The sequence below is a fragment of the Pavona decussata genome, unplaced genomic scaffold (genome assembly GCF_977016875.1).
Source record: "Pavona decussata unplaced genomic scaffold, jaPavDecu1.1 SCAFFOLD_127, whole genome shotgun sequence".
Classification (NCBI taxonomy): domain Eukaryota; kingdom Metazoa; phylum Cnidaria; class Anthozoa; order Scleractinia; family Agariciidae; genus Pavona; species Pavona decussata.
Window position 1 is genome coordinate 1,564,684 of NW_028145541.1, and position 14,487 is coordinate 1,579,170.

General features: G+C 39.2%; 1 protein-coding gene across 1 annotated transcript in view; it reads right to left on the reverse strand.

The window, feature by feature from the left end:
* LOC146469140 (protein sel-1 homolog 3-like) overlaps positions 1-13,429 on the reverse strand; it is a 34,787-nt gene extending 21,358 nt beyond the window's left edge. Inside the window, exons 1-14 of the mRNA XM_085123789.1 lie at positions 12,580-13,429; positions 10,932-10,992; positions 9,952-10,017; positions 9,337-9,452; positions 8,123-8,306; positions 7,148-7,283; positions 6,697-6,736; positions 6,492-6,584; positions 4,428-4,621; positions 3,342-3,476; positions 2,819-2,936; positions 2,268-2,329; positions 1,639-1,758; positions 398-535 (exon numbers count right to left, since the gene is read on the reverse strand). Of these exons, the coding sequence (XP_084979915.1) occupies positions 398-535; positions 1,639-1,758; positions 2,268-2,329; positions 2,819-2,936; positions 3,342-3,476; positions 4,428-4,621; positions 6,492-6,584; positions 6,697-6,736; positions 7,148-7,283; positions 8,123-8,306; positions 9,337-9,452; positions 9,952-10,017; positions 10,932-10,992; positions 12,580-13,201 (2,085 nt within the window). The 5' untranslated portion in view covers positions 13,202-13,429. The remainder of the gene's footprint in view (positions 1-397; positions 536-1,638; positions 1,759-2,267; positions 2,330-2,818; positions 2,937-3,341; positions 3,477-4,427; positions 4,622-6,491; positions 6,585-6,696; positions 6,737-7,147; positions 7,284-8,122; positions 8,307-9,336; positions 9,453-9,951; positions 10,018-10,931; positions 10,993-12,579) is intronic.
* Between the last annotated feature and the right edge of the window lie 1,058 nt (positions 13,430-14,487).

The window sequence follows — 14,487 nt, forward strand, 5'->3', positions numbered from 1 at the left end:
TAGATGGTGGTCTCTCTCCCTCTTTCTTTGTTTCTGTTGACAGACAAACATTTTTGGGTTTTGAAATGATATCAAATACTTCCCCCTGTTTATTGTTAGTCATCCAACATTGTGAGATATAGAACGACTGTGGATGCAGTACATGACAGCAAACCAACACGGTGGGAACTTAATAGAAGAAAGAAGGGGATATTGACATTTGTATCCCTGAAAGATGGAGGAGGGTCATTTGTTATCTGACGGGGTGGCACTTAAAAGAGGGAGGTGGTAACAGAGGAAATATGGTAGTAGATCACATGAATATATGAAAATTGTTTAAACGTGGTCACAGTCTTGCACACCGCGATCTAATGTGTTGTTACCCATTGTATTAACATTCAATTGCTGTTTTTCGCACCCTTAACTTGGAAATTCCCAGGTTGTAAAGCCCCTCAGGGTCTCCTTTGTCAGCTCCCATCTGATAATATTTCACGGCTCTGTTCAAATCTCTCTGCAAACCACGTTTGCCATAATAATACATCTCGGCAAGTAAGCTCTGAAAATAAAAAAATAAAAAAAAAATGACTGCTTCTGTGTTTTTTCTCGTATTCAGTATAATCTTCACACAATGCAAATGTGGCACAAAGTCTGGCGAGATCGTAAAGAAAATACCGTACCAATGGCACGAATACACTAGTATATCAGAAAAACGCGCACATAGTAACTTACATCTACTGCATAACATCCCTAGATTGAATATCAACTGATCTTCGGTTTTCAAAAATCGCTGTTAATCTATAAGTATATCCACTGCTTTTCCCCCCAGTTCTAGTAGTTTAAAAAAAATATTGCAGAAATGTGTGGAGATGCAGTTGTCTTAAAGGGGTTTGTTGAACCTTTGACATGAATTGCAGACTCTGAAAAGAAGTCAAGCAAAGGCCAGTGCGATGTGTAAATGTCCCAGAAGGGGTACTTGTCTGACTTTTTGGTGGGTGTGCGCCCCAGTTCCCCAAACCATGACCCTTTTTCAGACCAAAATATGTTATTTTTTGGTGCTCTTTTAAGACCTAGTTCCTACAATCCATACAACCTCGTTTCCAGGGTCTCCCTTTCCTTCCCAGGAAGAGGAGAGACTCTGGGAACGAGGTTGGAATCCATACTTGTTTTCAGACTTTCAGATCAAAATGGCACCGTCCCACAATGTCTCTTCAAACAGTGTATTAATGGCTACCAGAAAGCTGTTTGGAAAAGCTAACAAAAATGCTTCCAGGAGGAGAGTTTCTTGGTTTAAGTAATGTTTAAAAAACGAGCATGAGTGTTTTATAAATTTTTTTATGAGTGGTTGTAGACCCGATAAAACACGTGCTGCAAGCTTTTTTTTGAACGGCTTCAAAAGCATTCCTGGAAATGTGTGTGTCAATAGAGTTCATAACAATTATTCTTTTGTGAACGTTGGAAATTAGCAAAGAGAAAAACACCGCATACTAATGAGGAGTGTTTTATCAGCTGATAAAACACTACATACTAATAAGGAGGAGGTTTATCGAAGTCACTGCACATGATGTATTATCGACCATTTTAAAAGTCAATGGGCTTATGAATTATTAATGAGATTTTGAATTACAGTTGCAGACTGTGCATAATTAAGCAGAAACCCACCTGTGCATCTGTTAAGCCATGCCAAGCTTGATGTGTGAGCCACTGAAACATGTCAGACTCGTTGCCTTTGTGTTTAGCCAATTCATCATAATCATCCAAGCGAACTGCTTCAGAGTGGGTCTGACAGCCAAAAGATTTTATATGGAAGGGAAGTAGTCAAAATTACTATATTCTAGCAGGAGCCACCAAACCACATAAAAGATGGTGGTCTCTACCCACACCACCTTTTCTCATCCTCAAAAGATGGTACACTGTATCTTTATTGCATAGCCACCCCTCTATCCAGTAGTAAAAAATGACAAAGAGATTAAAAGCTAACTTTGCTTGTTTATCTAGCAATGCTGACTCGGTAATTTTATCAGTAATTTTCATGAGATAGTGGTGTCTTCGATAACCCCCTCACCCCAGACAAGGTGGGTGTTCTTCAAACAAACTTGTTATGACCCGTTCCCTAACTATCTTTTGATTCAAGTCAGTCAAACCTTCCTAATGATGGATCCCCATTTGCCTTGTAAGTTCACTAAGAACTTAATGGACAATGTTCTCTATTCTTTGCTTTAATTCTGTTAAATTTGTTTGACATTGAGTTGGTATCAAGAGAAATCTAATAATAACCAAGGGTTACTCACATTTACTTCATGATGCTCTTGCAACAACTTGTCTCCAGTTAAGGCAGCTGCTTTGTAATATCCTAAAATATAAAATAGTTTTTTTTTTATTTCATCATGATCGGAAAAAGAAAGAGCATATTGCAAAATACAAATAACCAATGGTAAAATATTTAGAATGAATGTCTAGACAGAAGAAGAGAACTCCCACATCCAAATGATTAAGTGATGGTTATGGAAAGAAGTAATGCAAACAGACTTTTTTTTGAAATATGTATAAGCACTGCGTTTGAAAGATTATCAATTGAAATACTCTGTTGGCAGAGCACTGCATCGGCATCGCAAAGGTCATCGGCTCAAATCCCATTTAAGCCTAAACTTTTTTCCAGGTTCTTTTGCAACAGTGTGGTTGTGTAGCTAACTGTGAAAATCTTTTCTTCGATAAAGGACTTTTTTTGTCTGATATCCAATGGCAAGGTCATTGACAATGTCTGGAGGGATAAGGAAAACTCTCTCATAAGAATGAAGAAGTGCACAATTCAGATTTTAAACTGAAGCAGAATACAAGATACCTATAGCTACATCACAGTCCTGGTGCAGACCATCAGCTCCTATGAAGTGTCTGTATGCTAGAGCCATCTGACATAATGGATTTCCATTGGCTGCTCCAAGCAGCAAATACTTCCAGCCCTGCAAACAAATTAGAATGATGAAGTCAAGTCCCATAAAGAGATGAGGGAGATGCTACTTTACAGAAAAATAAAAGTATGTGTCACTCCAAAGGGTTTGTCTTGGAGCTGTCTTAATTTAAAGGAGAGTATTGATCACGCTTTTTTGGTCTGAAAGATGGTGGAGTTTTAAAGATCGGGATATTTAGAGTGTATCAAAATATTGTAATATGGTCTCTAATTTGTAGGAGTTTTGAGGTGGAAGCAGTAGCACTCACCACAGAAAAATTCCAAGGAGTAACTCTCTTCTTAGATTTGAGATATTTCAATTGGTAAAATCCTTGAATTATCAGCAACTTAGTACTGGAAGCTGAGATAGAAGGTCACACCACATATGCACTTCCTGTTTACCTACATACAGCTCTACCTGGGTTTTGTCCTGTGGAACTCCAAGGCCAACCATATTCATGATGCCTGCCATGTACTGCGACTTGATGTGTCCCATACAACTTGACACTCTGAACATGCCTAATGCCCCACTTGCCTCCCTTATGTGACTGACCTAAAATCAGATTGATTTTGATTTTAAAAATCAAGCCGGCTTTTCAGACATTTTCCTTATGATGCGAGCACAACATGGTCTTCCTTGTAAGAATTATTTTGAATCCAGCCTAGATATCCTTTGAAATGGTGAAAAATTCAGCATATTTCACTTCACAGGGCTGTCAACTCTCCAGATAATCCTGGAGACTCCCAATTTTGAAACGTATCTCCCGGTCTCCAGATTTATGTCTGAAATCTCACAAATTTTGCTATTTCTTGTAGACTCGACTTTCCGGCAATAAAATCTCAACTGTTGAGCGTGATTTGAGCTTCTGTTTCATCGACTCAAAAGAGTCCTGTCCCCCCCCCCCCCCCTTCCAATGAAGCTGTTACTTTAGCCTTGATGCCACGCACCTGTAAGGCGCTTTGTTGTTACTCGCTGGGAAGTCATATTCTTCATATTTGAAGACGTGGGAGGTTGACAGCCCTGCTTCATGACTTACAAAAAGTGGACCAAAGTTTTTATTTTTAGCCATTTTAAAAGAATTCTGGAATGAATAGTAAAATATGGCCTGCAACATGTTGGTATTTTAACAACTGAAGGGTTTGGGAATACCAACTAATAGTGCCTTAGCTTTTTGATCATGTTTTGTTGTTTTAGCTCAGATTCACTGGATTGTTGCACGTGGCCTTCACATTCCTGCAGGAAACATTGCCTCAATGTTTATTCAACTGCTTTCCTCTTTGTCTTGTAATAAAAATGGAAATCTTACCCATATAATCAGGGGTTTTTGCTCCAAACAAACCACAAAAAAATCAAAAGATCTTGGGGTAACATTTCCTAAAGGAACTGAGAAACATGCAAAAATTCCAGCTATTCTGAATCAAAATGACACTATGGGTCAGCTACGCCCAGAACCCTTCAATTAATTGTGTGTTATTAGTCTGAGAGGCTTTGAAAACAACCCACCAATTTGTCGTTTGCCATACTATACAGGGAATCAGCCACAGACATCAAATTATTGTGATCACGGCTAATGGCTTGGCGTACAATTGCATCCACCTCAGGGGACTCTCCTGATAATGGTACATCACACTGTGGGGCGGTACTGTCAGGTGAGGCGATGAGATTCAGCAGGGATCCATGCTCATTAATGCAGTGTTCTAGTAAAGCAAAAGATGTTATCATCAACACCGTCATCACTGTCAATTACTTCTACTAGTGTGAGGATAAGATGAGAATAAAATGATACTACTAACAAATCAACTTGTTGTTTAATGATATTTCCGCAGAAAATTATAGTTAATGTTTGGCAAAGCAAGGCCCGCATAGAGCCAGCGGTACATCCTGCAGGGTGTTTACCATATTTAGCACAAATTGATCAAGCATATATTATCGATTGATCATTCATCCCCTTCTCATATTGCTGCAAGTTTCCTTCGCAGCAAGGTTAATCCCTTCCACCCTCCCTTTTTACGTACCCTTTTTTTTATTTACTGTTGTTGTTCACTTTATCTCCTTTGTAAGGCATGTTTGGTTTTCTTACATGCCATTTCCTAGCATTGTTAACATGCTGTAAGAAGTAGCATTAATAAAATAAGGGCGGGGAATTGCTGCCTGCGGCACCCCTTCAGCCCTGTGCTGGAGCCCTGTCAGGGAGGGGACATCTTGACATTTTGGACTGGATTGTACGCCAGGACATTACCCCAGGTTGATGTCTGCCTTGCCGTACAGGCATGAGGCACCCCCTCGGCATGGCGCCATGTGCCGAGGCCCCTCATAGCTTATGCGGTCGGTGGGTCCTATCCCCATCCGAGCCTTGCCAGTACATTCCCTGCCCAATCTTGCCCATCAATTCTGTCTGTTGTGTTTATTGCGTGCCTTTACATTAATGAGTTTCTTGGTAAGCTACATGTACCATCAGTGGATTTTCCTGCTTTCACTGCTTCTCCACCTATTTGGAACAGTCTTCACTCCCTTGCCACAGTTTTTTAACCCTAACAAATCTATCCATTTCTCAGAACATGATAAAAATGTAGCAAAGATGAAGTAACTCAATGGATTCACAGTTTTATCCACAAACCCATTTCAAGCCTTACAGTGGGCAGATCTGGCCACTCACCTAAGCTGAGGACCTGGAGTAAGATGTATCGGTGGGGTTCCTGAATAAAAATGTGTTGAGCATGTTATAAAAATTTAAGCTCTCCAGGCCTCAGCTCCTTTGAAAGAAAAGGTAGGCTGCAGGTCAGCCCTTTCCTTCCATTTTGCAACTACATTAGCTGTTTGAGTCATTGTATTTTTAACGGGCATATACATCCCACACAGAAGGCATGCCATTTCTTGTTAGATGTAGATGTGGATGTTTTTCAAATCTAAACGGGAGGGGGGGGGGGGGGGGGGGAGGCAGCCTCCCACGGATGTGAGCCAGGGTCCATTCCTGGTGATCACACCATATGGGGGTCGAGTTTGTTGTTGTTTGTCATCCCTGCTCAAGGGTTTTTCTCCGGGCTGTCCAATTTTCCTCCCTCCGCAAAAAATAACACTCCCAAATTCCAATTTGACCTGGAAACAGCGCAACCATGTGTGATCTCGCAACCAAGTTTTCTGGAAAGTTCGTGATTTTCTCGGTTTCCTTTAATCCTCATCCGTTTCTTCCTGATTAATACACTGTTCTTCTTCTGCATCATTTTTCTCTGATTCAGTCTGGCTTCGATTTGGAGCAAAAAAGCTTTCTGTTGTGAAACGTGACTTGAGAATGAACTTTGAACGAACAACATACGGTAAAATATACTTTCCACGTTCTGTTTAGCTTGCAATTTCTGGGATCCCTTCGTGTCTGCTTCCTTTCGAGTTTTTTCCCTAAATTTTGAAGGGGACAAATTGTCCCCTTGGCCGATTTTTTAAGGGACAATTTCAATTGCAGTGCGGGATTGGCGCAATGGCACAGCCTGGCTCAAACCCTGCATTCTATGGAAGCCACTGAAAATCCCATTTATTTATTTTTTTTAATTTAATATTTGTTTATTTATTTACCGATTTGTTCTGATGCTTGCTCTATTTCCTCAAGTATTGCTTCATGTAAGTTTACAATCTTTTCACTGCATTTTACTGAGTGATCTGCCAGAGCTAATATCAAACAACAGAAAAGAGACAAATAAATATTATTTTGAAAGTAAACCAGGCATAAACAACAAATTATCTACACTAAAACCCATAATTGCAGATGTAAAATATCTACCTATACTGAACATCAGGTGATCTTGAGGAGGAAAGATAACCTTAAAAAATAGAAAACAAATTAAAACAAAATTTAACTACATTACGACATATAAATATAAATTATACAAATTGAAAGGTAATAATAGACAGTTTTTACAACAATTACAATAATATTTATTATACATATACTAGTAAATACTAGCAAATGTGCAGTTCCATACCTACCCCATGGAAGGTCATTGAAAATTATAGAGGGGGTGGGGGTATCAAAAGCCAACATTTTTGAAGGTAAGTAGGGAGCTAAACTGGAATTTCCACAGGGGTGGGGGGGGGATTCTCAAACCAAAAAAAATCTTTCATGGGGGAGGTATATGGATACAGTTTCCTGGATCAACACAATTAAAAAAGAAACCAAAAACAAGACATTTTTGGAGAATGTAAATTGTTTAGTAACTGATTAATAATGTTACCTGGTTTGGAAACAGCAAGTGTCGTCTGTAGATACGTGTGTGCCCAATAATTCCCTTGAATGTCTTTGATCCCTCTGTGCCACCAAGCACCCAGAATCCTTCAGTGTCCTTGTATCTGAATGATCCTCTTGGGAAACTGGACAAGGATGAATTCAGCATTTAGGAATTAATTACAGTCCTTTTCAGGGTGGCATTAATGAATGATCCAGTTTCAACTTGTTCTATATATAATGTGCAGGTTCAGAAAATATCCATACTCCCCCCACCCTCGGAAGGTTTTTTGTTTTGCACCCCCCGTCCCCCCAGGAAATTCCAGTTTAGCTACATACTTTGCTTCTAAAATTTTGACTTTTTAGACCCCCCTCCCCCTAGGAATTTCCAATGACCTTCCATTGGGTGGGTAAGTTATTGAAGGGCTCAGTGCATAACTGACCTATTGTACATTTCAGGTCTTGTTTTGTTGTTTTAGCTCAGATTCACCAGATGTTTTACCTGTGGCCTTGAATTCCTTCAGGAATGTTGCCCCAATGTTTTATTGCAGAAAAAAATTGGGCAACTTTTCCTGAAGGAATTCAAGGCCACATGCAAAAACTCCTGTAAATCTGAGCTGTTAACAGCAAAAAGTAATCTGAAATTCAACATGTATTTACTTAATAAGTGTGCTTGGGTTAAGTTAAACATTGTGGAGTGAAACTTCATTGTCGGTAATAGAAAACACTGTCTTGATAGCAGAGAACACATGTCGTATGTATGGATTCTCCTGTCAATACAACAGATGAGTAGGCAGACAAGTCATTTGCCGAGGTGGGTCCTCGGGAGTTAATAATTTATTACATATGTAATAAATTATTAGTTAATAATATATTACACATGTTGTAATAAATTATTTCATGATAAATGTGTGACACAGTCATTACCATGCACACACAAATTACAGTAATAAATTATTATTGGTTCACTCAGCTCAAAACTTACTCCTTGTGGACAGTGCTTCCTTCATTCTCTAACACCTGACCATTGTATTGTCTTGTGGTGACATAAATAGCCGTATCATCAACTGACATCACAATCTGCACCCACTTTTTAAGTGGCACACGACTGTTAACAACAAAGGCATGTCCGATATCTGCACTGTATTGCACTTGTACATGAATTAGGCCTGTGAGTAAATTAATGAGTCAAATTAACGGTAATGGGATTTATATACTGCATTTTCTATAAACAAATTCAAATGCAGTTTACGTTACTTCAGTGCAAGGACGAGATCAGACATCAGCATATATAGGTGCCATGGTCAGGCGCTGTCAACCATTAACCTCATCCACCAACCCGCCCAACCCATGAATCATGAAATAGCACATAAAGACCAGACCAGCACACCGGAAAAAAATCCATGCCCAACTCTTTGCAATTAGTGTGTGGGTTCTTTAATGTCCCACAGGGTCATGAACATTGAAGTGTTGTGAGACAGGACCTACGGTTTATAGTCCTTATCCGAGAAGACTAGAAAGTCTAACCATTTGCAGATGTCATTACAAAGGCAGCACTTTCTCCTCAGTTATTTAAAGACCCTGAGTGTTGGTCTGTCTGGGGTTTGAACCCAGGACCTCCCGCAGAGTAGTCTGATGCTCAACCAACTGTCAGCCAACCGGTCGGCAGTTAAATGTATGCCATATCACATTATTTATGTAAATACCACAAATTAGCCTTCCATGTCTAGCAAGCCCAACTTTCTAATACCCCCCCCCCCCCCACCCCCCGCCCCTGCACATTCCTTTGGGCATTTACATTACTTTTGTAATAGCCCCCTTTAAATATAGAGTTTTTCTGGCTTTTGGTTCTCAAACATAGACTGAAGTAAATCTTCATTAATATACATCCAGTATTCCAGCTCTTGTTCCAGGAGTAATTAATAATATTATTATTCACCAAAATGGAGGTGAATAGTGGTGGATATTTACTGAGCTGCAAAGCAGTAAGGTAAATAACCACCATTTCACCGACACTGAGGTGAATAAATTATTGTGAGGCGTGCACAGAGCATGAGTCACGTGCAATAGGAGGGGCGCAATTCAGGCTCGTCTCATGCTTGCCTCCACTTGCCTGAAAAATGCAAAAAATTAACCCTGTTGTGGGCTAGTACTGAATATTCATTTGATCTACAAATAAAATAAATCTCTAAAGCTCACCAGTCGATGTGATACTTAGTAACGGTGTTAAAAGCTCTGTGCTCCTGTGATTTAGAATTCCACACAGGCCATCAAAGCATGGCTCTAACATGAAAATCCATGTCGAGATTGTGAACCTAGAGACACAAGCAACATATTGATGGTGAGGCAAGGTAAGACTTTTTTTAAGAGGGTAACACTAAACAGTAACTAAAATTACTGACGAACTGGTGACCCTCTAGAGAGCAAAAATACAGATTAAATCAAATGAAAAACCTACACTCAAAACCTAAACCCCCAATTATCTTAAGATGCTTTATGCATCCGCATGCTGGGCCCTTCGCGCAACCCTATCTTATACCAAAATATGTAATTTTCCTGTACACCCTTTCAAACCTGGCCTCTAAAATTCACAACCATTTTCAGACCTGGTCTCTAGAAATTATCCAAACCCATTTCTGCAAAACCCATAGCAGTTTTCAGACCTTCAGGCCAAAAAACGGTAAATGTTATACCCTACCGCAGGTATTTCCGACCAAAATGACTCAAAAGCCATACCTTTTGGTGCCACACATAACTAATCATGTACATGTAGCTTACATAATGGAGTACCCCACTAGATCCACCCTTGCTTACCTTGGTTTTGCCTGATCATGTGCCTCCGCGAACTCCTGTCTTGGCCATACTAGTGGTGATAGTATCCTAATGAACACAAATCACAGCATTTAGTGTTGTATATACACTCAGGCCAACTCTCCTGGATTATCTGGGAGTCTCCCGGATATGGAACAAATCTCCCAGTCTCCCGTACGGGAAAGAAATATTGTGTCATGGCTGCATTTGCATACCTGTTTTACCCAATCTGCCTCAAACTTTGACGAAACCAAAGAAAATACGTCTTTGTCATCATAATTTGCAATATAAATGACTTTCTGATTGGACAAACCTTTAACCAATTAAAGAGCAGGACAGAAAAATTTCTGGTGCTGTGCGAATTTTGTGCCAACTGGGGGGTGGGGGGTGGGGGTGGGGGTGGGGTAAGTGCATCAATTTTGTTTTAGGGGGGAGGGTAGGATAATAAGGGGGGTGCTCAGAAGAAAAAATCTCCAGATTTCAGATCTTCAGAGGTTGGCATCTCTGTATATAATGGTAATAGGACTGTATCCGATTCAGTCTGTAATCATATGAACATGTGAGTGATTAACAAAATCAGATGACTGCATAGTGGGTGTCTCATTTGTTTCATCGTGATTATGATTAAGGACTGAATTGGACGAGACAAAGTCTTGTTATCAATTAATCACAACCACTAACAATTTCTAAGAGCAAATAGCTACGACAAAACAAATGAACAAACTTCTAGTGAGATGTTTTGGAGAATGTAGAAACAACCATTTTATTTACAAACTATTTGGGAAAAAGGACCCTGAGCAAATGCAACTGTCCTATTACAGCATGTGCAATGGTGTGTGCTGTAAAATTACTTAGGCATGATGAGTACACTGTCCTATTAATGCCAATCAGATTTGAGAATTTTGTTATATAGATATGATTATACATGAAACAAATTACAATGCATGTTTAACTTGTGGAACTTGAAGAAAGACACAGTATACCTTTTTACTCCAGTTTCCTTTCCTGTTAGAGCAACAGGAAATGATATCAAGTCAACTATGTCTGTAAAGGAAAGAAGCTGTTGATCAATGGTCATATATTAATAACATACCTATGACCTTCATGGTCGCTGTCCTGTGCAGACATTTTAATAAACTTGGTGGGAGAAACTTTCCCTAAATTGGCTGGTATTGGCTTAATGGATTGCTTAATGGAATATTTTAAATTAAAGATTTATACCAAATAAAAACAGTTATGGCATTCCCTTTTAAGCATACCTTCATCAGCTATTACACAATAGAAATCTTGAGATTGTATTATCCAGCTGTCGCATAGAATCAATCCTAAATGCTCAACTATATTTACTTGTTTTTTTCTACTTATTTAACTTTTATTTTAGTTGTGGCTGTCAATTTGTAAACACCAAATTTATTTGTATTTTTGAGTATAGTATAGACATGCATGTACCTACCTGCCTCGACTAGCTTTAGCTATTTGCGGGTAGGTATATAACTAACAAGTTTGTAACTGTCTGTTTTAATAAAGTGTTGTTTTCTTTTTTAATGAAGATGATAACTGAATTCTGAATACTCTTTTCTGCATTCAAATATCTGTCTGAGTTTTCAGAAAATGCCCCTCTTTAGTCCTTTCAAAAATCCCTCTGCATACAGAAGATCTTGTTGAATTCTATCATACTCTACAGATTGGCCTGAGATCAGCTTACCAATGTCTACCATTAATGCAGAGTCAAATGCTGTGTTCCAAAGGAACATCTTTACTAACTATAAGACAATATTGTCCAGTGGCATAATACTTTATTGTTGTAAGTAATACAATGATGTGATTTAAATCACTTATATGTTTATTTATTTACTTAGTTTCCCAGCCAGTTAGACATATATATTTTTCTGTTTCCTTTCCTGCCCTTACCGCTTCCTAATATTATTCTTAACATCCTGTATTTCTCGGTTTTCACGTGACGTCACCAAATTCTAGAATTCAAAACTGGGAGGCCTACAAAACTTTTACCTTTATTCAAGGAAAGATTACCTAAAAATATGTCTGTTCACAATTTCTTAGCTCGATGTCGTGCTTCCTTTTGAAAATAGAACAGTTTCAATTTCCGAGTTTCCATCGTTCATGACATCAGGAGGACGGCCGTGACAGAACTTTTCCGTATCTTAAAAATGACTCTTCGCGTGATTTTCATCATTCTAAACAATTTAAGTTTGAGGAGAAATGTTGATCCAAACATACAAAAATTCACAAGGGCAAACAAACCTCTTTTCTGGCAAAAGTGAACTCCAGATGTTTTTTCCTATTTCCGGCCGCCATGTTTGTGCCCCTCAGAGGGACACAAACATGGCGTCTCCATACTAAGCTCTATAAATTTATGTGGAACATTTTGTCAAATAACTCGAGTACGGAATGCCGCACAGACCTGACCCTTGGACAGATGCCTTATTTATTTATCCTCTATACCATGTCAATTTCTTGACTTCATTCATGGAATGGTTTCGATTTTTTTTTTCAATGGCGTGACAGTGAAAACCGAGAATAGTCTTCCAACTGCTAGGATTATTAAATGTGTTTGAGAGCTGAGATCACCCAACACAATGCATCCTAAAGAATATATTACTTTAAACTTACCATTAAGATTTCGACATTTTTCTATTTTCTGTTGACGGTTGCTCACTAAATGTCTCCAAGGCCACGAAAGACTAAACCCAGGTTTTTGGGGCCTACTCCATGGGGGAGTTAAGGGCAAACGTAAAAAATCTCCTGCTAACACGGGCTTGGAATCTAATCCACCAGGGTGAAAGTCGAGAAGCATAACAGTAATATAAATTTCTTCGATGTAAAGATCAGGAAAAACATTGAGAGCTTTGTTTTCCAGATATGCCAGTGAATCACGAAGATTCACCTTAATGGCTACAGTTTGCGTTATTTCGGAACGGTGAGCGATGACCGCAGTGTACTTGAACTCTATCCGCTCAGTATTTTCTATCCCAGTTGAGGTGGCTTTGAGCGTCAAAAGTCTTTTATCCTTAGTCCTGTAGGACAGTACAATGTCAAACTCTGGCTCGGTATATAAAGGTGCTTCAATTATCTCGAGAAAATCATCGTAAACCTTGAGTCGTTGGTGAAAGTCCAAAGGAATATCCAACGTGATACTCGGCTGTGTTCTTTTAGCATTTACCAAAGCAATAAGCTGAAGCAAACTCAACATAAACAAGAGAGCGTAATTCTTCTCCATTCCGCAGTTGACCATAACATCTGAATGGCTTTTGATCGCCCGGTGCTAAGATACCAGACATCCGTTTGAAAAATTTTGCATACATTTTTCAATTTCATCATTCAAGGAAACTTTACGGGCTGCAGAGAAGGTCTGTCTCGTAGGAGACATTAACTGCATTCCACATTCCGGCAAAAATTGGATAATTTCTCCAAATTTTGAACAAAGTTTGACAGACCTTGAGCAATTCCATGCAATTATCAACAGGCGTCTTAAACTCGCATAGAGAGAATGGGTACCAATTGATACAATTTTGTGCCCAGCCCTCATACTATTCCCTCGCCAAAAGCGTCACATGATCATATCTCACTTTATTTGCATAAATTGTGAAGCTTTTTCGGCTTACAGTTTGGAGAGGCCGAAAATCGAACGAATCTTTTCCTCAGATCGTTGGGCTTATAAAAGTACTGAAGATTTTTCTACATTCTGTAGATAAAAAGCAAGGTGTTTTTTGGAATATTTACCGACTGGGTTTTTTCTTCGCCCTATACCCCACTTGAGAGCCTGTTCACAGACTTAATCTCAATTCAAATTTTTTTGGTGAACAAGGAACAGGAGCAGGGTCGACTACGAGATTACTCACTGACATTTGTTAAAAAGGACATGTGTGACTCGTCTCGTACCCAGATGTTTTGTCTCTCCTAAAGATTGAGAAGATCAGTGCACGAGATTAACGAGTGACTTTTATCTTCCAGTTTGATAGCGATTGGCTACAAACAAGCATGAAATTTTCTAAATAGAAAGTACGGCTCACTTTTCGTAAAATGGCAGTGAAGCTTCCCGTGCCAAAGGCGCGCGCGGAGTACCATGGGTAAGAAAATATGGTAACCTATCGATGCAAGAAATTTTGGTTTGGGTTGTGACGTCACTGTCCGTCCGTCCGTCCGTCCGTCCGTTCATATTTAACGTATTTCAAACTATACATATATACTTTAATCGTTGCCATAGGGCAAATATTCGTTGAGCACTTCCACATTTCCATCACGGACATTTTTCAATACATCATCTTGAAGATTTTGCTCCACAGCTTTCAATTCAAATTCATTGCTCATCAATTGCTCTTGAACTATGCTCCGTATAGGAATTATCAAAAGGATAGGAGGACGTTCATCGTGTACGTTCCTCGCAAATGCAAACATGCAAACATTTGCCGAATCTGGTCGGTAGCACAGCGAACGTATCTTTCCCATCTAGAAGCGAAATAACTGCTTGTTGTTGATTTTCGTCACAAACTGTTGAAGAACGTCTCGCTGATCCGCCAT